General features: G+C 44.0%; 1 protein-coding gene across 1 annotated transcript; it reads right to left on the bottom strand.

Annotated features, from left to right (window-relative positions):
• Nucleotides 1-2,098: 2,098 nt before the first annotated feature.
• Nucleotides 2,099-2,690, bottom strand: pmchl (pro-melanin-concentrating hormone, like). The gene has a single exon (XM_077010687.1). The coding sequence runs from the start codon at nt 2,624-2,626 to the stop codon at nt 2,222-2,224; it is 405 nt and encodes a 134-aa protein (XP_076866802.1). The 5' UTR covers nt 2,627-2,690; the 3' UTR covers nt 2,099-2,221.
• Nucleotides 2,691-23,745: the final 21,055 nt, after the last annotated feature.

Below are 23,745 nucleotides of genomic sequence, written 5' to 3'. Positions count from 1 at the left end.
TTGGATGCGGTGACAGAGGGAGCTGCCCACCCGGTCTCCCCGGGGTCGACCGCTCCCTGCCTCGAGTCGGTGGGGCAGTGAAGCTCGGTGCTCAATGAGCCAGCTAGCTGGCTCTCCTCTTCCAGAGGATCATTTCCTCTGGACCTACGCATTACCACCCACCCACCCCCCACACATATACACACACACACACACGCACGCACGCACACAGTCCTTGTACATTTAGGATCCTGGGGGGCAGGTGTGTAACCAGAGGTTGACGAGGTGGGCCTGCTGCCATGGTTCACCCGTCTCCTCACCACTGTCTGTCCCTCAGTTTTTACTGCACCTTAGACATTGAGGGCCTTTGAGGGGACGGTGTGGACAAACGCTGGCCAGTGACCCGGGGCTTTGTCTACGTTAGTCCCAGCACCTGTCCCCTCAATTTTAACAGCACCATAGTATCACACACTACCACACATACATATACACCAACACCTACACACAACACAGCACAGTGGGTCGCACGCACGGGGCCGGGCTGGTGGCGTCCTGGAAACTACTACCAATCCTTGCTGGTCCAGCCATTTGCCCCGCCGCGGAGGGTGTGTTGGTTTGGAGGTATGTGTGTCTTTGTCCTATCTTTTTATACAGGTAGGTGAATGAGTACATGTTGGGGGGAATATATGGGTATGTGTGTATATATTGGGGTGTGGGCACATTTGGGGGTAGGCCCATGTGCGCAAGAGTGTATATGGGTGTGGTCGGATGTGTGGAGGAAGTCATTTTGGGATGAATGTGCATGTGCGTGTAGGTGTATATGTGTGAGGGTCTACATGTGAAGGTGAGTTTGGGGGCGCGTGTGTTTATGTGTATGGGGATGGGTGTGGGTGTGTGCATGGTAGGGGTGTATATAAGATGTATAGGGGCAAATGCATTTATGAGTTGAGTGTATGAGTGAGGACGGCTGGTTCTGGGTCGGGGGCTAGTCGTGCCCGGTCCGCTTCCGGCTGCTCCCCTGTGGTTACTGTTCCGCTCCGGAGGGAGGCGCCTTGGGGTTCTGGGGCCCGGCCTGGTGCTCCGGCGTGGGGGCGGTTGGTCCGCTCCCCTGGGCGGTTGTGGCCCGGGGCGGCTCGGGGCTCCTCGGCGAGAGGGGGGCCCTGCCGGGTGGTGGGTGGTTTTCCAGGGTGTGTGGCGCTGGGGCTTTGCTACCGGCCCACGGCGGAGGGGGGGGGGCCATCCTGGGGGAGGCTCTGTTTCCTCTGGTTCCCCTGGACCTGCACTCCTTGGCTGTGGGGGCGCTGTCCGGGGTTCTCACTCTCCCGCCTGTGGGGGCGGGCATGCGAGGGTCACTGGGAAGTGCTGCCCTGGGGCTCCACAGCTCCTGGGGGGGCCGAGGGCGGGTGGGATTCCCGGGTCTTTCTCTGCCTACCTCTGGCCTCTGGGGGAATGTTGTCGCAGCTTTCTACCCTTGCTGGTAAGTACATTCCGTACATTTATCCTATGTTGCACAACTAGGTTACACATAAACACACACTCACACATACATCACGTCATTTGTGCTAAATGTCTTTGGTACACTTTCTGCTTTACTTTGCTGTGGTCATTCGAGCTGGTTGGTTTTTTTTTTTCTTTTTCTTTATATATAATTATTATTATTATTATTTATTTATTTATTTTTTTCCCCTGCCCTTCTGTCTTTTCCCTTTTTATTCTTTCTCTCCCCCTCTTTTCTTGGTCCACCTAACCCCAATAATTATCACTTTGCATATTGTTATAATTGTTATAATTGTCATTTGAACTGTACATAAAAACAAAGTTGTCCTCCAAAGATGGGGGGGTGGAGGTGGGCCATTTAATAAAAAAATAAAATTAAATTAAAAAAAGCGAGTGGAAGGAAGCGTCTTCAGCACAGCACGCACGGTCAAAGATTCACGGACTTGCAAATTTAACATTAAAGCAAAGTGAAAATTCATTAATCTAGCTTCAATTCCTATGTAAAGCACTTTGAATTGTTGTTGTGTATGAAAGGTGCTATATATATTAATATATAACTTGCCTAGCTCTGTCTTGCATTACACAAAGACCAAAGAGAAAATTGTATTTATATACCTAATTTAATTGCATGATTCAGGTAGGTGGCATATACATCCTTATTATTGAAATTGGTATTCTGGAACATAATCACTGGTCAACAATACATTTCCATTCTTCATCTTGTCACCGAATTCCACCAAAGGAACTACACTTCCCAGCATGGACGGTAGACTCTTCCCACCATGCACCTCATGGTGTCCTTCTTGACAGTCCCGCTGGGACTGTGGTCCTGGCTCACATCTCTGCGATCAGCACTCAGAAATCTCTCAGGTAGGCTCAGCTGGTTCCTTCCCAGAAACTTCAGGCCTCTCAACATTTTGGAGTCTGCCACTAGAATGATCCTAGAAGCAGCAGAACTCAGTGGAATGTCTGCCAGTCGTTCACCAAGAGCCTCCTGATCAAGATCTAGCTCTTCTGTATTGGATACTGGAAGAGCCTCTAATTGCAGGTTGCCCCCAGATAAGACAGCAATGGTGAGGAAGATGGATAAAACTGACAGCTTCATCATGGAGGTTTTCTTTGGCTGTAACACTGTTGTCTGTTGATTCATGCAGTCAGTCTGACAACTGTTTTTGTCTCCTTATATACCTCTTCAGGTAGAAGATGCCATGTCATCTCAGGAGGAAGTGATTAATGCCTTTTCTTTTGTTGTATTTTATGATATTAAACACAAACTCTTCATGAGAAGATGACCCCAGACAGCACTGAAGTTTTCTGTTTGGTAGAAGCTTTAATTAAGATTACCTACAAGAACACTGCAAGTTCTCCATAGTACAACAGTGGGGTTTCTTTGAGTTTGCACTTCCAAAGACAACATAATCCTAAATTCCTCACAGAGAAACAATCTAGGGGATTATGGATCTCTTGACAATCCATGTCTTGTGGTGAGTGTTTGTCTATGTGGTGTGTGTTTGTCGTGTGTGTTGTGTGAGAGTGTGCTGAGTCTGTCTCCGCTCGTCCCGCCGTGTTTAAGTGTTGTGTTTGTATTGAGAACAGTAAGTTCCCTTACAAAAAAGAAGTTTATTCAAGTGTGCTATTAGTATACTTCTTTTAAACTAAAAATAAGCAAGTATGCTTTCCGTTTACTCTTTATGCACTTATCAGTGATGTACTTAACACAGTTATACTTAAGTATACTTGACTTATACTGACAAGTATACAGAATAGTTTAAGTATATGTGGCCTTTACTTGTACTTAAACCTTTGATCAATATATACTCTTGCCTTATACAGAAGTATACTTGACTTGTAGTTTGGGGTGGAATAGCTTAGAGTAAATAGTACATGGGCGGAAGTGAATCAGATCTTTATGTACACAGAGTTATTAACCAGTACAGAAACAGATAAACAATTGGCTAATTCTATTGACAGTAGTTTTTCAAGGTTGGAGAGGATTTTAACAAGCTTGATTCATATTATAATACATAACATTATACACATGCACACACATATATAAAACATATTTTTGTAAGCTCATCACAAAACATTAGGCCAAACATCAGTAAGTATCTTAAAGTAATACTGTCACGCTACGGTCCCCGAACCCTTCCTTTGGGGCGTGTGTTAACGTTGTCTGCGTCTATTCGTCTGCGTCTGTGTACCTCCGTGGGTGCGGGTGCATCTTGTCATTATCCGTCTCACCTGTGGCTCGTCTCGTCATCACGTGGGGTTGATGTGGTCTGTCTATTTAATGTGCGTTCGCGCAGTGTCTTGTGCTCGTCGTTGTCTAATGTTTGAGTCTACACGTTACGTGTGTAAGTGTCTGTTTAGCGTGCGCTATTGCGCAATAACCTGTATGCATTAAAACGTGTCGTTGTGCCTGTGAAGCTGGATTTGTGTCTCGTCCTTCGCCTCGCACCCAACGTCACAGAACGACGAGCCGTCAGAGACACAACAAGCCATGCCAGGCTACACCACCCGGCCAAAGAAGGGCAAGAAGCCCAGCAAGCGCCGCCATGCCTCTGCTCCTGCCCAACACCGCGCCGCCACCGTTACTCCCGAACTTATGGAGCAGGACCCTTTATGCAGCATCATGCTGCTCCGGGCTCGGGAGGCCAGCACTGGGGAACTGGCGGAGTATTTCCGCCAGACCGCGGTGCGGATGTGGAGGGAGCGACACCCCTCTCCCACCAGAGACCTCTCGCCCCTGAGGGTCGGCTCCCTCGAACTCTGCTCCACAGAGAAGACCCCTGAGAGCGAGTTCGAGGGGGAGGAATCGGAGGGCGAGGAGGAAGAGGAGGATCATGCTCCCTCGGTTTGTTCCGCCTCCACCGTGGACTACGGCGAGGAGGAGGATTACCCTCCCTCCGTGTGCTACGCCCCCACAGTGGATTATGGTGGGGGAGAGGGGAACGAGGAGGACTACCCACCGTCCGAGTGCTCCGCTCCTGCCGTGGGCTACGGCGAGAAGGAGGAGGAGGAGGAGGACGACGATTACCCTCCGTTCGAATGCAACGCACCTGCCGTGGGCTACGGTGAGGAAGAGGAGGAGGAAGACTATGATTACCCTCCGTCAGAACGCTCCTTCCCCGCTGTGGGCTACGATGAGGAGGTGGAGGAGTTCGAGTCGGAGGAGGAAGGCAGTCCGCCTCCCTCTGAGTGTTCCGCTGGGACTGTGAAGGGGAGGTGGACACCAGAGACGGTCCCATCCTCCGATCGTTACGGTGGAGAGAGGATGGACTGCTCCCGGGGTGGCAGCCCGGAGCAGTCCATGGAGTGGGACCAAGAAGAAGAGGAGGAGGAGATGGAGACCGCAGGGGATCTCCCAGGCGGTCCGCTCGGGGCGTCTACCGGCCGCGCTGCACCCGGCGCCAACGCCGGTCGCGCAGCACCCGGCACGTCCGCCGGTCGCGCAGCACCCGGCACGTCCGCCGGTCGCGCAGCACCCGGCACGTCCGCCGGTCGCGCTGCACCCGGCACGTCCACCGGTCGCGCTGCACCCGGCACGTCCGCCGGTCGCGCTGCACCCCACGGAGGGTCTGCTGCGAGGACCGGAGGAGGACCGTCCGCTGCAGCACCGGCAGCTCCCGATCTCTCTCCCCTTATCGCTCTACTCCTGGCGCGTAGTCTGGCGCCTGTTTCATGTTTGTGTATGCCAGTGTTCATAAGTCTAACCCATTTGTGTGCCTAACCCGTTTTTCCCTTTCGTGCCACTATGTGTAAGTGTACCTGTGTGTGTGTTTGTGAATGTCCCGTTAAATGTGTCTAACGTGTTTTCCCCCGTCTTCCCAGGGAGGGTGTTCTAGACTGTGCGTGGCGGACTCTCCGCCGAGGGCGGTCATCCCCCAGACGCAGGACTGGGCGCTTCAGATCCGCCCATCGACGTGGGTTCGGGGCACTCAGTCCTGTTGGCACCCCGGGACGGGTAGTGCCCTTGGTGGGGGCGTCTGTCACGCTACGGTCCCCGAACCCTTCCTTTGGGGCGTGTGTTAACGTTGTCTGCGTCTATTCGTCTGCGTCTGTGTACCTCCGTGGGTGCGGGTGCGTCTTGTCATTATCCGTCTCACCTGTGGCTCGTCTCGTCATCACGTGGGGTTGATGTGGTCTGTCTATTTAATGTGCGTTCGCGCAGTGTCTTGTGCTCGTCGTTGTCTAATGTTTGAGTCTACACGTTACGTGTGTAAGTGTCTGTTTAGCGTGCGCTATTGCGCAATAACCTGTATGCATTAAAACGTGTCATTGTGCCTGTGAAGCTGGATTTGTGTCTTGTCCTTCGCCTCGCACCCAACGTCACAAATACAGTGGCTACAACACTCAATTTTTGATTAAACTCATGACTGTTCTTTTAGTCCCATTCATGGCGATTTGGCAAAGGTGTAATGTACAATTTGTCAACTGTTTCAACAACACATTTCATTGTTATCATGTCTGGCCATATAGCACTGACATTTCCAATCTTCCTCACCTCATGTGTAAAAGTACACTGTACATTTATTTGTGAATCTTTACACAATGGCCTGCTAGATGTAGCAAGTACCTCAACTAATACACAGCAATGTTTGGTACATGCACAATTTGCAGGGCTTTGATGTGCACAGTGTATGTAATCCACTGGTAAGTCTACTTAAAGTACAGTTAAAGGTATATTTAAAGTGTAAAAAATTGAAACTAAATTGAAATAATTGTATACTTAAAACATATAAGTAGTAAACTATAATTATTGTGTTAAGTTCAAAAGTGTCACGGTGAGGGGGCCGGGTCGCCACCAGAGGGTCCCAGCACACACCCCCGCGCATGCAACCACTCCCACAGTCACAATCACCAGCATACTGAACACCTGTTTCTTATTTACTTTGCTCTTCTTAAGCCCGCAGGTCGTCTGGTCCAGTGCTGCACATTGCCGTTACATGAGCGTCTCTGGTCCCAGCGAGTCCGTCACTGTGTTCCCTACCTGTGTGCGCTACAAGCTTTACCTTGCATCACTTGCAGTGTGTGCGCTAAGAGCTTTACTGGTTTGGTTGCCATGGATAATAAACATCCTTCTGTTCAACCCCCGTCTCCGGCTGCCTCTGTCCCGACGCCCCCGGCGTCACAAAAAGTAAGCTTATTTGTATACTGTTAGTTTACTAGTTATATACTTATATCCCACTTTTAAGTGTATGAAAGTACACTTTTAAGAATACTCTTAGTAAACTAGCAGTATACAAATAAGCTTACTTTTAGTCTATTAACAGTACAAAATAAAACCTAAATGTAAACTAGTTGTGTACTCAAAGTTTACTATTCTTACACTTAAAGTATACTTAACAGTGTACTTTCATAAACTAAAAACTAGACTAGAAGTATATAACTAGTAAACTAACAGTATACCAGTAAGTTTACTTTTAATATAATTGTAGTACAAAATAAAACCTAAATATAAACTAGTTGTGCACTCAAAGTTTACTACTCTCTCACCTAAAGTATACTTAAAAGTATACTTTTATAAACTAAAAAGTGGGCCAATTTAGTCCCGAGAAGTATTGAATTAGTAAACTTACCAGTATATCATTAGTACATTGATATTAGTATACTTACTACATAAAGTATACCTGGGAAATATACTTAAGTTTACTTAAAAAAATAACCTTTAAGTATACTTTTTTTTGGTAAGGGTTACCACGGCGGTGACTGCTGCTCTCTTCCAGTGAGACCGCGAGTGACTCTCATTATGCTCGTCCGGCGTTTGTTAATGTCTATGTATGTGCTTGTATTGTTGGAATCACCGACGCGGACTTGAGCCGATAAGGGAGTTTTCCCATGTGTGAATGTTTCCCTGTTGTGTTTGTGTGTGGACAGGCAGACCGGAGTGCGCTGCATGCGAGACGCGAGAGCATCTCGGCTTTTTCGCCTCGCTCACCAGATATCCCGTGTGGAAGGGGGTGAGCGACTGCGAGCCGGAGGGGCGCATTCCTGTAGGCATGACGCGAGTGCCGCTCGTTTATTGCTCTCTCTCCGTTTATCTGCGGATGCCATTGTGAAAATGGTGAGATTGAGAGCTGGAGTAGGTGCGTCAAGCCTGGTTTATACTTGACGTGCCGCGAGCGGCGCGAGGGTCCGCGCGGCGAAAATGACGTAATCGCTGTGGCTCCGCCCGTGCGCGAGGGCTTCGCACGCTGTCCGTTCGCGAGGTCGTGCACCTCTCGAATTTTGTAACTTCGCGCGCGCCGCACACACCTAAACAAGGTGGAATTAAATCACTTGTACGTCACTTTAAAGGTCCATTTCAATATTTCCCAGCACGTTAAACTTAATTAAGTTAAATATTTATACATATACTCGAAATGAATCGAAATAATTCGCTTTTTTATCACATTATTTAATGGTTGTTTATTTTCAAAATGCCCAATCTTAACGTCTTCACGTTCTCTCATGTTTCGTCCTGGAATTACAAGAGGCTCGTATTAACGTATCGTTTCGGACAACACTGCAAAGCCATGCAGTGACGCTCGTGAAAGTATAAACGCCTACATCGCTCGCGCAGGGTCGCGCGAGGTGGGCGGAGTTGCGCGCTATGGTCGCTCGCGAAAGTATAAACCAGGCTTCACGGTGTACAGAGCGCGCACGTGTGTAGGTCCAGTCCATTTGTTTGTATTTTGTCTTTGCGTGCTCATTTTGTCCTAGCGTGTTGCGTGATTTGTTTTATGTAAATTCCTCGCATGCACCTCCCCCTTTAATGTGTGTTGGGAGGGGGTCCAGTGGCGGTCCTGTGCTATGGTGAGTGGTACGGAGGGTATAGCTCCAATGGAGGCCCTGACCAGGGATTCGAGGGTGTTCTCCGGATCCGGTAGGGGCCCATCCCCTGCTGAATGAGGGGAGTTGTTTGATGTTCCATCCTGCTGAGATGGAGACCCTTCCCCCCGGGTGCGGGGTGCCAAGATGGTCAAGATTCTGTACGTACATGTGGTGCGTACTCATGGTTGTGAAGTGCTGTGTGTGCAGGTCCTGGTGACGAGAGGCGGCTCTCTCGGACAGCGTGGGGTTCTCCAGAAGGAGACCCTCCCCTCCGAGCTCGGGGTGACCAGGGTGTTCCTGTGGCGGATTTGCCAGGGCCCTGGTCTCTGGTGCTCCTGGGTTGGGTGGAGGAGTCCACCTTGCGATGAGGGGCCCCGGGAGGGGTTGACTCCCCAGGAGCCTGGGGTGACCCCTAGCAAAGGCAGGGGTCAGCTCTGAGAGGTAAGGTAGCCGGGAGCAGTTAGTGGGTGGAGTAGCCGTGCCCCAGGGAGGTACCCTGTGCACTCAGGCACCACGGACGAGTGGGGAGCTGTTGCTCTCCGTTCGCACACCATGGGGGGGCTCAGCGGTCAGAAGTCCGCTGGGGTGCGATGGCCCTGTGACCGACTGGGGCATGGTTGTCATCTCATTGATGGCCCAGTTGGCCCAGGGTCCCACCCAGGGAGGTGAGCTGACTTATGTTTGTGTTCTGTGTTTCAGCTCCTGGACTGCAGAGGGTGTGTCCCTGCCGTGTCCCTGCCTTCCTGCCCCTTTGTTTTGTGTCCTGCCGCTGTGTGCCGCACAGCCGGTGGAGGGGAGTGCGGCTTGGAGGGGGGATCTGTCACGGTACGGAGGGCCCTCTACTGGTCGCCCCTGTCAAGTGTGGCGTTGTGTTCGTCCCTCGGGTGGGCAGAGCCCGTGATCCGTCTCACCTGAGGGTCGTTTGTTTGATTATATATGTCTTGTCTTTGTACCAGTTGACTGATGGTTATTATATCCTTAATTCGGATCGACTCACAGGTTTTTGGTTTGCACTTTCTTCATTAAACCATCCTTTTTCTCTGAGACTTGGCGTGATCGCTTGCATTTTATTTCGCTCACCCTGCCAGTCACACATTCCTTTTATAACCCAAGACGTAGAACCAACATAAAGGAGGCAATAATAGTGAAATGGTACTTCTTATTTTCTAGAACATTTCTAAAATATGAATCAATTTATCAAAAATGCCATTCCTAAAAAGTATTTAATAGGTGACCTTACAGATGGACATATGATTATGCTCTTGGCAGTTGTGGTAAAAAGATATAGTAGTACTGTAATGGTTAAACTAGAGCAGATGAGATGCAAATGCGGGAGAGGCGGGTTTATTGAAACACATACTAATATAACACGAGCAGGGACATGAAAATGCAGTCATGAAGTACAAATACAACGAGAGACTGACAAAACAACTTAGAATGAGGATGCAGGGTTAGCGGAGGGAACAAAGAATAACCAAAACATACCAACATAGGGGAGAGGGACCTGAACACAATACCTGAGAAGCAGGAAACATGAACAGAGAACAATGACCGACACTGAGGTGCAATACAGCAGGGATTAAATACACAGAGACTAAATGGACACAGGTGGGATTACTGATAACAGTGACAGACAGAAGGGGAACCATGGTAACAGAAAACAAGGTGGGACTAACAGACATGGAAAAACACTGGCACATGGAACAGGATGACAGGGAGTGACAGCTAGCAGAGGAAGGCAGAGCCGTATGTGACAAGTACTTTGAATAGTACAAAACATGGACCCATATGCAAATGAAACAGTAAACAAAATCATTGATAGTGAGATCATGAAGTTTTTATTTATAATAATAATAATAATAATAATAATAATAATAATAATCTTTATTTGTATAGCACCTTTCATACGTACAGTGTACGCCCAGCTTAGTGTCCTGTTTAATTCTTAGTATCGTCATGCCTGTTTATTTGTCAAACCTGGATGGCTCGCCCGTTATGACCCCTGCCTGTTTGAACGACTTTGATCATGGAATTCCTCTTAATAAATCTCTCTCCTCAGCGTTTGTGTCCGCCTCCTCGCTCTGTAGCGCGAGCTACGTTACAGCGACACATTTACCTGAACACACCTGACCTCATTTAAAGACCAGCACACATGTATACACAATATATGTGCAAAGACCGCTGTTATTTGAGCGGCAAACAAACATTTACATCAACAATAAACAGAATATAAAATAAAATATAGCTACATTTATCACAAACTTGAATTAACTTTACCTCTGAACTTCGTTTTAGAAGTGATTTCTTCATTGTCTGTGAACATAAAATAAAAGATGACGTTTGCAAGTTAGCTATAATGCTCCTATTAGCTCAAAAATATATCAGTGTTCAGTTAACAGTGTTCGTTGGATAATAATTCTCACACTATTTCTTAAATATATATCTTAAAATGTAGAGTTAAATTGAGTGATGGACCTATGGACCTTTATACATAACTATTAACCAAATTTAACTTACCATTTCCTACTGTCTCCGTTTCCCGTAGGTTCCTTTGAATTTGCGCCTTTTCGCTCCCGCGCATTCATTGGTAGACATGCGCAGATGGGTTCGCTTTCTTTTTTTAAATTAAGGGGTGAACATAGCCTCGCTGTGTGGCAAATGCTACTTGTACCCGGGTGCAAATAGACACTCCGATAAATAAATAAAATAAACATTAAAAGGAGATAAGACAAAAAGACAAAAGGAAAATGTTAAAAGAAATTAAAGATAAAAATATTATTATAGAAATTAAAGATAAAAATAACTATATTATTGAAATATTATAGTTCAAATTTATGCCAGTGCCTTTAACATTATTCATTACTTAATGTTGGTAACATAATAAATTAGGTCCAACAATCAATAAGGTAACAGCAGGGGGAAGAGCCTTTTCTTATAAGGTCCCCCAACTATGGAATAATCTCCCAGAATGTGTCCGGGACTCTGACACAGTCTCAATCTTTAGGTCTAGGTTGAAAACATACTTATTTCATTTAGTATTTGGTAATTAATGTGCCCCCTTCGATAAAGGTGCAGATCCACGGGTTAATGGGAGAAGGGATTTATGGTAAACTGGAGCACTGATGCTAATAATAATAATAATAATAATAATAATAATAATAATACATTTTATTTGTTTGGCGCCTTTCATGGCACTCAAGGTCACCTTACAAAAATTAAAACAAAATTAAAACATACAATAAATATCAAAATTCTAACACAACAAACAGAGATAAAATTACATTTGTTAAAGTGAATAAGCCAGTTTAAACAGATGAGTCTTGAGAGCAGTTTTGAATTCTGAAATAGAGTGCAATGTCCGTATGTGTGTGGGGAGTGTGTTCCAAAGCTTTGGAGCAACATGGGGGAAAAAGCCCTTGCACCCATTGTGCTAAGATTAGCAATTGGTTCTACCAGGAATCCTGCTGAAGAGGAGCGCAGAGAGCGGGATGGAGTGGAAAACTGAAAGAGATCTGTAAAATAGTCAGGGGCCAGGTTGTGAAGTGCCTTAAATGTCAGTAACACAATTTTAAAACTGATCCGTTGTGATACTGGGAGCCAGTGTAACTGGATAAGCAGGGGTGTGACGTGCTCGGTGGACTTGGTACGTGTAATTAACCGTGCTGCTGAGTTCTGTATAAGCTGAAGTCTTTGGATGAATTTATTTGGAAGGCCTGCCAGTATTGCATTGCAGTAGTCAATCCGTGATGTAACTAATGTATTGACTAGTATTTCTGTAGAGTGTTGTGATAGGATGGGCCTTAATCTGGAAATGTTTCTCAAGTGGAAAAAAGCAATCCGGGAGATATTGTTTATGTGAGTGGAAAAAGAGAGCGTGCTGTCCAAAATCACACCAAGATTTGTAACATGAGTGGAAACAGGTACAACATCCTCAGCAATAGAAAGTGAACTAATGGTATTTTTTGAGAGTGAAGCTTTGGATCCAATAAGAAGTATCTCAGTGCTGTCATCCTTTTACTGCATGTGGTCACTCAAGTTTGTTGACAGTGTAGTGGATGGATGCCAATGTCTCAGAATGCTCCTAAGTCTGTGTTACCTTCTGCTTCTGCGTTTTTAGCTAGGCTGTAATAATTTAATTTAATGCCGGAGTTGCTGCCACACCTCAGAAATGTTTAAATTTCATATGTCCTGCATATGATCCCATACAGAGCTCATTTTCCCTGTTTTATCTTTCCATATGGCTGCCCGCCTACCCGAGAAATATTAAGATGAGGAGAGATGAGCCTTTCCCGAGATCCATCCTGGGCCAGCCACCTCCTGCCTAACCAGCTATGATGATCAACCCACTGCCCTGACTAACCAGTGTGGATGAAGGAAAAACCCACTGCCCTGGACCCTCTCATAACTACTCTTACCAACCATCAAGACGTTTAAGACTGAATAGGAATTACATAGAGAACTCATATATAAATACACACCAAGATGAGATTTATTTATCCTATTTTCCTCTTTCTATCTCTTTAATTGCTATGGTGATGGGCGTTGAACAGTGGAGGATGGGTTCCCCTCTGAGTCTTGGTTCCTCTCAAGGTTTCTTCCTCATGCTCTTAGGGAGTTTTTCCTTGCCACTGTTGTCCTTGGCTTGCTCACTGGGGGCTTGGACTCGGACACTTCTAAAGCTGCTTTGTGACAACAACTGTTGTAAAAAGCGCTACATAAAAAAAAATTTATTGAATGATTGATTGATTGATTGATTAGTCAACATAAGAACAGACTCACCCTGCAACCTTTGATGCTTGGTCTTCATTAGCACATTCTCAATGTGCAAAAGCATTCTGCTGGAATGTATTCTAAAACAAAAACCATGTTCATGCTCTTGAATTAAAAAGAAAATACTCAAATAAGTCAAAAGCAGCTGAAAGGAAATGTTGAGAAACCTATTCCCTTGCAATCAAAGGCCAGCCTGAATTTTACATGTAAATCTGCAATAGCAAAAATAATCGGAAGAAAAAGCCACCACTGAATAATATATGTGCTGTTCTTTGGATGAACTGGAAGCCACTTCAATTGAATTTTGTTTTGGAGTGGACTATGAAAGGACAGCATGGGTGCTCTAAATATGCTTTTTGTAACGATCGGTGCGGCGAGAAGGACGAGGCACGAGTCCACTCCTGCATACACTGACGTACGTTTATTTTAAAACAGGTAAGCGTGGATAGCGCACATTTAACAACCACACTTATGAACATGGATGACTCAGTCAAAGATGAGCACGGGACACTGCACGAACGCTCATTAAATAGACGAACCACATAAGCCCCAAGTGTTCACGAGAAGAGCCACAGGTGAGACTGATGAACACTCAGACACAACCGCACCTGCGGAGATCCACAGACACAGACGACTAGACGTAGACAACATAAACACACGCCCAAAAGGGAGGGGTCAGGGGCTGTAATATGACGTTAAAATTATTGACGGGGGAGGTGGGGTTGGGGGAGGTACAATGGAGACAAATTAAGTATTATATCGCAATCGATTCTTAGTGTTGACTTGTAACTCCCGCGGTAGCCCCACTCAAAAGTAGCCCAAAAACAATTACTGTTGGTTCGTCGTTCAAATTCAGGCACGAAGCCAGAAGGCGGGCCAAATTATTTATCAACCGGCGGGCCGCAACGGAGGCGCCGGCGGGCCGCAAATGGCCCGCGGGCTGTATGTTGTGCACCCCTGATCTAAAGACTCATATGGATGACATCTTGGAAAAGACGCCTGAAAGAGTTTTGCGTAATATGGGATTTACTACCACAAACAATATGTTGATCAGTTTTGTGTTTAGGGTGTGGCAAATACATTTTGGTAATGTTGAGAAATAACCCCAAAAATAATCCAAAAACTTGTAAATTTAAATAAAGTGAAAAAATGGACATGCTTGAAAAATCTGGAACTATGAGCTCAAGCCTTCCAGTGTCCTAACATCGCTCAGCTCTCTTTCTGTGACTAAAACCATATATATGCCACAAATCATTCATTTTATATACTTTTGTTGGATGGCATGGGCTGACTTAAGTTCTGACCTTCGTGTGTCCAGGATTGTTTTGGTCCGTTGTTACAACAGCACACAGTGTGTTTAGATGTGTGTGGCTCAAGCTGAACTCAAGTGCAGGTGTCTGGGGCTGTCAGAGGACAGCTGTCAGCCATATGCTCATAATTTGCCTTAAACCAGGAATAGGACAGGCGAAGATTTGAACCATGCTCATCTTTGCAATGTACAGCAGCTATATATATTTATATATATATTGTGTATATGTGTGTGTGTGTGTGTGTGTGTGTGTGTGTGTGTGTGTGTGTGTGTGTGTGTGTGTGTGTGTGTGTGTGCGTGTGTGTGTGTGTGTGTGTGTGTGTGTGTGTGTGTGTGTGTGTGTGGACTAGCTAGGCTGGATTAAACAGACTATTTCCACTTTTCTGCTGAACATATTAAACGTTACTGAAAGAAAACCTTTTAAGCCCATCCATATTCAGTCCATTCGTGTATCAGAAATATGCGACAATCATCTAATCTAACCATTCGGTATACTTATTCTCATGGAGGCTTAGAAGTGAAAGGCACACTGGTAAAATAATTAGCCTAAGAATTAATATCTAGCATTCTTAATTATTTGCTGGATTATTATTAAGGTGACTTCTGTATGTTTAGAATGTTCTGTATGTTTTGGTTGCAGGACAGAGAAAAACCTTGAGGTGATTTAACGCCAGCCAGTCCAGTAAACAGCCCTCACCTCTATCCCCTTCATCATGCATTCTGAGTTTTTCTTATTTTTCATGCTTTAACGCTGTCAACTCTGCTTCAAAAATGTGCAGAGCAGCTGACTACGCCTCAGCCTGCCAAGCAAAACATACCGCCTGGACTCGGGATCCTGAAGAACAGCTCCCTGGTCTCGTTTGGAGAGGAGACAGTGGCTCTCACATAACCACAGCCCCCGCCAGTGCCGCGGCAGCAAAGCATGTTAAAACAACACATGGAGGTAGGCTGCTGGCTTTAGGCTGGAGTGTTATTCCAGCTAGGTAAATACTCAGCCCCCCATCTCCCCTTGATGAATAGCACTTATTAACTTCCACAAATTCGATTATGTTGCTGCAATTCGGCATTGGAACGCCCCTCCATGACTGAAAGGTGCTCCCTTCCCGCACTGGTCAATTCTGTGCTGTTTATAATCAAAGACAGACATGGAATGTCTGCCGAAGGTCACAGTAAAGGGGGCAGGGTTGAAGGAGAGAACGTTTCTGGCACTGCTATTGTTCCACACTGTTGGACATCAGGGACATGCTTACTATAGATCTTATTAAATGGTTGGGGTTATCATAGGACCTGCTGTTCACCTCCTAATGGTGGGCTTATTGGGCATAATTGCATGTTCACATTCTCAGATAAGCAGCCAAGTTACAGGGCTCTGTTACTGATTGACTACCCAGACTTGCTTATGTCTATTTGACACTTTAAATAGAAGTGTTCATGCATTTCTTCAGTAGCAGTATGCATGGGATTTTGATTGAAGCCTTAATATGGGTTTTGGAAGCAGAAACTTCAGCTTCATGAAATATACATTCATTTACAAAACAGCTTCATCATCTTATTAATTTCATTTGAAGGTAATTCTGGCTACTGACTATTGGGTCTTGAATGGAAAGCTTTGCACCTTTAAGGGAAAAACTTGCTGAATACTTTGAGACAATGGAATTAGACAGCACAACTCTTTAATTTTGTGTGACTAGCTTTTCAGATTTTCATGTGTCAGATTTTCATTCCTGGCTGTAACTGATTTGGCTCTGACTTGTTTTTTACCACATAAACTAAAATGAATTTGGCCAATGGAAAGTTGAAAGTTGCAAGGTACTGGCACTGGGTTTTGCCCTTAAACACACTAACTTTGATTTCCAGAGTACACAGAGTACTTTGTAGCCTTCTGTAGCTTCTGAAGCGAGTCAACACTACATACAGTAATATATATATATATATATATATATATATATATATATATATATATATATATATATATATATATATATATATATATATATATATATATATATATATACTATAATATACACTCATGTATATTGCACATGTCCAACTGCTCATTGGTTGCAACTCGATGCATTTAGGCATGTAGACATGTCCAAGATGATCTGCTGCAGTTCAAACCAAGCATCAGAATGGGAAAGAAAGGTGATTTAAGTGACTTTGAACATGGCATGGTTGTTGGTGCAAGACAGGCTGGTCTGAGTATGCAATGTTGCAACCGATCTAGATGTGCTACATGTAAATTTATTAACACAACTGTAAAGAAATTTGTGATTTACTGTGACCCTCAATCAGAACACTCTGACATTCACTTCACTCCCTTATCTGTGTCTCCTCCTCAGTTAGAATCTCTCTCTCTCTCTCTCTATTCTGTATTTATGTATATCATTAAACTTTGAGCAACTCTTTCCTGACACCCGTGTGTTGTGAATTTGTTCTCCCGGCACTGGCTACAGAACTTTGAGGGCTGAACAAATTTATAATCCTGTCTATGAACCCTGAAGAATATGATCTATGTCTAGAGACAATTTCAGAAACCTTAACAGCAACCACTAAAATAACTGACACAAAAGGATCAATTGTTATCACTCATTCATCCTCATGCACCACAGCAGGAGTTGTCTTATTGCATTACTTACAAGAGATGTAATCAGCATTATATTGGAGAACCCAAGAAAATACTTGCTGATCGGTTTGATGAACACCTTCGGGCCATCAAGATTTAGGAAATGTAATTTTCAGTGTCAAGGCATTTTCATAATAACGACATATACCATATTGCCAAAAGTATTCGCTCACCCATACAAATTATCATCAGGTGTTCCAACCACTTTCATGGCCACAGGTGTATACTGTTAAGCAAACATTTGTGAAACATTTACAACAAATTTACAAATTTACAAACATTTGTGAAAGAATGAGCTGCTTTCAGGAGCTCAATATTTTCCAGCGTGGAACTGTGATAGGATGCCACCTGTGCAACAAATACAGTCGTGAAATTTCCTCGCTCCTAAATATTCCACAGTCAACTGTCTGCATTATAAGAAAATGAAAGAGTTTGGTAACAACAGCAACTCAGCCGAGAAGTGGTAAGCCACGTAAACTGACGGAGCGGGGTTAGCGAATGCTGAAGTTCATAGTGCGAAGAGGTCACAAACTTCCTTCAGAGTCAATCACTACAGACATCCAAACTTCATGTGGCTTTCAGATTAGCTCAAGAACAGTGCACAGAGAGTGTCATGGAATGGGTTTCCTTGTCTGACTGCATTATACCAAGTGTAAAGTTTGGTGGAGGAGAGATTATGGTGTGGGGTTGTTTTTCAGGAGCTGGGCTTGGCCCCTTAGTTCCAGTAAAAGGACCTCTGAATGCTTCAGCATACCAAGACATTTTGGACAATTCCATGCTCCCAACGTTTTGAGAACAGTTTGGAGCTGGCCCCTTCCTCTTCCAGCATGACCATGCACCAGAGCACAAAGCAAGGTCCATAAAGACATGAATGGCAGAGTCTGGTGTGGATGAATTTACCTTTGGGATGAATGTGACCTCACAAATGCACTTCTGGAAGAATGGTCAAAAATTCCCATAAACACACTCCTAAACTTTGTAGACAGCCTTCCCAGAATAGTTGAAGCTGTTCTAGCTGCAAAGGGTGGACCAACGTCATGTTGAACCTTATTGATTAGGAATGGGATGTCACTTAAGCTCATATGTGAGTCAAGGCAATATAGTGTATCTGCATAGGAAATTCAAAGAAAAAGAACTGATCTAGACTATTGGAACTTTTAAACATCTACCTTTTCCATATATATATATATATATATATATATATATATATATATATATATATATATATATATATCAGTAGCGAACCGTGACCATTAAACCTGGGCCCGCTCCCAGCTAGCGTCGCCACAGTGGGCGGAAATTATCATACGGTTAAGCCCGCCCACTAAGAGGGAAGATATGATTGGTCAATTTTGCTGTCATTTGAAACTGGTATTGCATTGAATTATAACTGCCAGGCCTTCTGTAAATGAACAGCGGGACCACCAACCACCAACATTCTGCGGAGGCATCACAGTCCTGATAGAGGGAGACACAGGCTCACAGACTTCCACTTAACCCCTCACCTTCAAACACAGATTGAATAGACACGGTTGAATAATTGATTTGCTTATATTTTTGTAATTGTTTACATGTTGATTGTCAAACTGTAAGTAGATAAAATAAAATTGGATAAATTATATTATATATATTTATGTTTTAAGAATATTTTTAGGCCCTCTGAGAGGGCGTAGAGGGCCCTGACGGTTCCCCACTGATAAAAAGTATAACTTTGAAACTATCCTACTTATAGTTGTAAGATGCCTAAAGCCATACATAATCATTCCATGAGAAACAGCTGGTACTGAGTAAAAGTCTTATATAACAGGTCCACAGAGAATATGGTTTCCTCAAATGTTTTGAGTCTGTTAAGTAGGGTGTCAATAGACTGAGGCTTTAAGAGGTATTTTATGAGGCATTTACCTTACATAATTAGACTAGATCATAGGCTATTTTGTCTCTTTACTGTCTCTTTAAACAAAAATGACCCAGATAATGTTGGAGATGTTCTGACATATGCACATACTTTAATACATATGCCCACACTCTTGTTTTGCCATCTCTATCAAGCTTTATTATTTGGTATTTTCAAAACAAAAAACAAAACACAACACAAATGCATGCACACACACTTCAGTGCTTACCAGATACTTTAAACTTATCAAATTCACATTGGCTCAGTACCCTAGGGTGAAACAATATGGACTTGTAAGTGGCTTAAGAGGTAACCCTATCACAAGCAGTAGCTTTGTGGAACTGAAACAGACAGGATGGGGTAACACCCATTTTGTTCCACTCTCCTGAACACTTGGGTTAGGTGGAAGTTAGGTCCTCCCTTCCAACTCATCCCTCCGCCCTAGCCCACCTCTGTAATTCTCTTGTGTAGCTCCTTTGCAGTCCCTGGGAATGCATCCAAGAATGTGCTTTAGCACACATGCTGGTTATGGCCACATAGTTGCTGCATGTAGAGCATAGATGGATTATGTAAGAAGAGTGTGGATAGGCAGGAATGAAGGTGGAAATGCTGAGGAGAGAAATGTTTCCTACAAGCTGGAGGCAAACCCTTCCTGCATGCAGCAGTGCTTCATTTCCTATATGCATGCCGCAAACACCTCTTCTCCTACATGCAGGAGAAAAATGGTTCTCTTCTCATTTACCATTTGCCAAGGAGAAACAGATCATTTCCTACATGAGTTGGGTTAGATACTATAGATATAGTATTATTACTATTACTCAGATCCAATCACAAACAGTCAAGGTATTACAGAATCAGATTTTTTGATGGACCACTTGACTATTATTATTTTTTTGGTTGACTCATGAAGGGCTTGAGAGTTTAGTCTGAAAAAAAAACAACAAACACACTGTGGCCTTCATGTGAGCTTCAACTGTTTCAGCGGTTGTCATAAAAACCCTCTGGTTTTTTTTGGTTCCGGTTGGTTATAAAAAACCTCTAATAAGAACGTTCACGAACATCCCCGGGATGGGGATCCGGCCCTTTAATGAATTTGTACCCCATAAATAATATGGTCGTTCAGCCCCCCCGTCAACAAATTACGTTGGCCGCAACCCCCCCTCCCCCAAAATCAACGAATTAGGTATTCGTTTACATCCACTATGACAGTATTAGTATAGGTCTGAAAATTGTCTGGCCCACAGGTCAGAGCTCTCTGCCAAATCTGGCCTGCAGAAAAATATAGTTGAATAGCCCTGGTATATATAATGGACGGTATGTCACCGTTGACTCCCATTGTGAATTTTTGAAGCCACCAAGATGGCTGCACAGACGCTGCCATCTTGGATGCGCTTGCGCAGTAGATGAAAATTGAAGTCAGAGCATGCGCATTAGAACCGGTAGGCAGGACAGTATCTCCGCCCCAACTCTGATCACATTCGTTAGGATATGCCCACCAGTATAGACGGGGTCGCGCATACGGACTGTGCCACCTAGCTAGCTACTACTGAACAAAGATATTGTTACACTTTACACTAGGACTGCAAATGCCACGAAAATCTTCCCGAGGAAAATCAGCCACCGAGTAACCCACTTCCCCGCTGTGAGGCAATTAGTGCCCTTTGTCTTGCTAATGATATGGTACGCGTTTGAAGCTTGATCCCTGCTCTCCTTTCCAAGGAAATCCAGCTTGGCCAGCTCATCTGTATAGCACGTATATGGTTTGAATCGCACTTAGCACAAAACATTCTAACTGAAAATAATCTAACTGAAATAATAAACAATGTATTTGTAGTTTGCATATGTGTTGTGCGATTTTCACTAGGCAAACCAGACACTGACTGCACAGTTAGTTTGATGAGGTTTATGTGAATGACTTCAAATTTATATACATAATTAAACTTGTATGTGTATACCGCATATATATATATATATATATATATATATATATATATATATATATATATATATATATATATATATAAAGGGGTGGGACGCGATTAAAAAAATTAATCGAATTAATCAGAAGCTTTGTAATTAATTAATCGAAATTAATCGCATTTTAATCGCATTTCAGTATTTACCATGAGAAATATTAATTTAAGTTTGAATGATGAATGAATCAATGAACATAATCATAAACTTCAACATCTTGTTTATTTTTCCACCAGTCTACTACACAGACCAATATATGAGTGCAGAAAACAGTTCAGAACACTGGAAATTCTGACCAATGTTGTTTAATTTTGGGAGTTTTGCTCAGGATATTGGAAGAATTGAAGTAAATCAGAAGATGTTTTTTAATACCATTTATATGGTATATTTTTCTTAAATTTCCCAGGCCTCTGCCACAGGCATCTCCATAGTGCCTAGAAGTGGTCTTCTGCATGCTCAAAGCAAATGACTGGATCTTCATCATCTATAGATTCATCATCTATAATATGAGCTGTCACACCAAGATAATTCTTGTTGCTAACAGAGGTCCAGTGATCCCCAGTCAGAGCCACATTTGTGGCGCTCTTCACAATAACCTGTTTTACTTCCCTTTCCTCATCATACAGCTGCTGGATTTTCTTCGACATTGTCTTTCTGGGGTGAGTTTCCTAAAACGTTCTTAGCGCTAAGTACTTCGTAACCTCGTTCTTACATACGAGGTTAAGAAGTACTTAGCGCTAAGAACGTTTTGGGAAACTCACCCCTGGACGGTAGTTCGTAACTTGCATCAGTTGACGCAATGTGCAGCGCTTCTTGTAAGCCTTTATCTTCGACCACAGAGAGCGGACAACACAAATAATATGACGCGCCATGTAAGCGGCTGCAAGGGTTCTGACCCGCAGGAGAAAGAGAGATCATATTACACCTGCACTCCACTCACTGCACTGGTTACCTGTCAGCTTTAGAATAGATTTTAAGGTTCTAGTCATGGTTTTTAAATGTCTTCATGGTCTTGCCCCTCTTTACCTAAGTGAAATGATGGTTAGATATGTTCCAGTCAGGTCTCTCAGGTCTTCAAACAGTAATCTACTGGTGATTCCTAAAAGCCGATTAAAGATTGGCGAGGGTGCTTTTAGCCACTATGGCCCAAAGCTCTGGAATTCTCTTCCTGAAGAGCTCAGAGGCATTTCATCCTTGCATAGTTTTAAGAGCAGTCTCAAAACATTCCTGTTTAGATCCGCTTTTAGTTAAGAAACTCTATCTTAATAGTTTTATCTTATTTACTTTACTTTTTATTATCTTACTTACTTCACTTTTTACTTTTTATGTTATTTTAATATTTTTATCTTTAATTTCTTTTAACATTTTCTTTTTGTCTTTGTCTTATCTCCTTTTAATGTTTCTTTTATTTATACTGTAAAGCACTTTGAGTTACATGTATGTATGAAAGGTGCTATACAAATAAAGATTATTATTATTATTATTATTATTATGTATAAACGCGTGCGGTGTCGTGCGCTACGGCCACTCGCGAAAGTTTAATCAGTCTTAGTAGTCCAATGAAGGTCATTTAAAAACCAGGACATTTCCTCACTTAAAAAAACCCGGGACGCCCGGGACAGGATGTGAAGCGATAGTAACTCATTGAATCATAGATGTAGATCAGAGGTAAATAAACTAGATTTTTTTCGGCGTGAGAAATCGGATGTGTGGCGTGAGAGCGTGTGAAGACGGTCAAATGCGTGTGTCTCATGCTCAATGCGTGAGAGTTGGCAACTCTGCAACTATAAGTACACAATTAAAATGGTAATGTTTACTGTTTACTGATAATGTTGGTGATAGAGAAGGGGTATGTTGGTAATGTTGGTAATGGAGAAGGGGTGTAATCAGGGCTTAATTTGAGCCGGATCCTGCCGGAACAGGATCCGGGAACTCTTTCCTTTTTAAAGGGTGCGTTCCGGGAACTGTCTGCCTCGATCCGGTAACTTTCAAGCCTACTAATTATAAGTTATGAAGAAATCTGTCTGCGTTGAACCAATTAATTGAACAAATATTTATATAAAAGACATTTTTAAACACAAGATCCACATTCCTAAATCACATAAGAGCTCTCCTTTTTAGCGATGCCTTTCCGTGTCTCCCCTATAAAGCTAGTTATACTTTCGTGAGTGACCGTACCTCGTGCACGTCACATTCTTCGCAGTGTTGTCCAAAACGATATGTGGTAGTATAAAGAAACACCCCTCAAACACAGGGGAAGGAACATTTACCTGACCAATTTTAATGTTGCATTGTGTTTCAGATTTGAAAAGTGCTGGAATTTAGGCTAAAGTACTTGAAAATGCACTTAAAGTGCACTTCTGCACTTAAAACACTTATAAAACACATGTAAATAGTTCTGGAAGTTCTGTTTACTGGGAGCAAAAACAGTCCGAGTTTGGAACGTAACATGGGCGTGGCTTCGGACTTGAGAAGAGGGTGGAGTTGGATGTGGGCGGGGTTGGATGTCCAACTCCGCCTTCCTGCAGGCTGCAGCGAGAGGCTTCTCGTTTTTTGGGCTACTTTACAGTTGGGCTACCGCGGCCACCAAGCTGTCGTCGCCACCCCCCACCCCTCCCCCCGTCGATAGCTCGCCTCCAACTACCCCCCCCCCCCCCCCCCCCCCCCCCGGGTCAACTTTGGGTTTTGGGCTAGTTTAGGCTTCTGAAGGGCGGGTTTTACACAGACTTTGTGCGGGATATTCTTGTTGGACCTGGCAACCCTGCAGAGGCTTCACTTTTCACTCGTGTCGTCCGGTCCACTTATATATATGGGCTGTGTTCGAAATAGACTACTACATACTGGATACTGCATACTGGACTCAGTATATACTGGATACTGCAT

This window comes from Brachyhypopomus gauderio, chromosome 7 (genome assembly GCF_052324685.1).
Source record: "Brachyhypopomus gauderio isolate BG-103 chromosome 7, BGAUD_0.2, whole genome shotgun sequence".
Taxonomy (NCBI): domain Eukaryota; kingdom Metazoa; phylum Chordata; class Actinopteri; order Gymnotiformes; family Hypopomidae; genus Brachyhypopomus; species Brachyhypopomus gauderio.
The sequence above is the reverse complement of the archived record's forward strand: the minus strand, read 5'-3'. Positions and strand labels throughout refer to the sequence as shown.

Coding starts and splice junctions, on each gene's coding strand:
- pmchl (XM_077010687.1), bottom strand. CDS start 2,626: ATGAATCAACAGACAACAGTGTTACAGCCAAAGAAAACCTCCATGATG.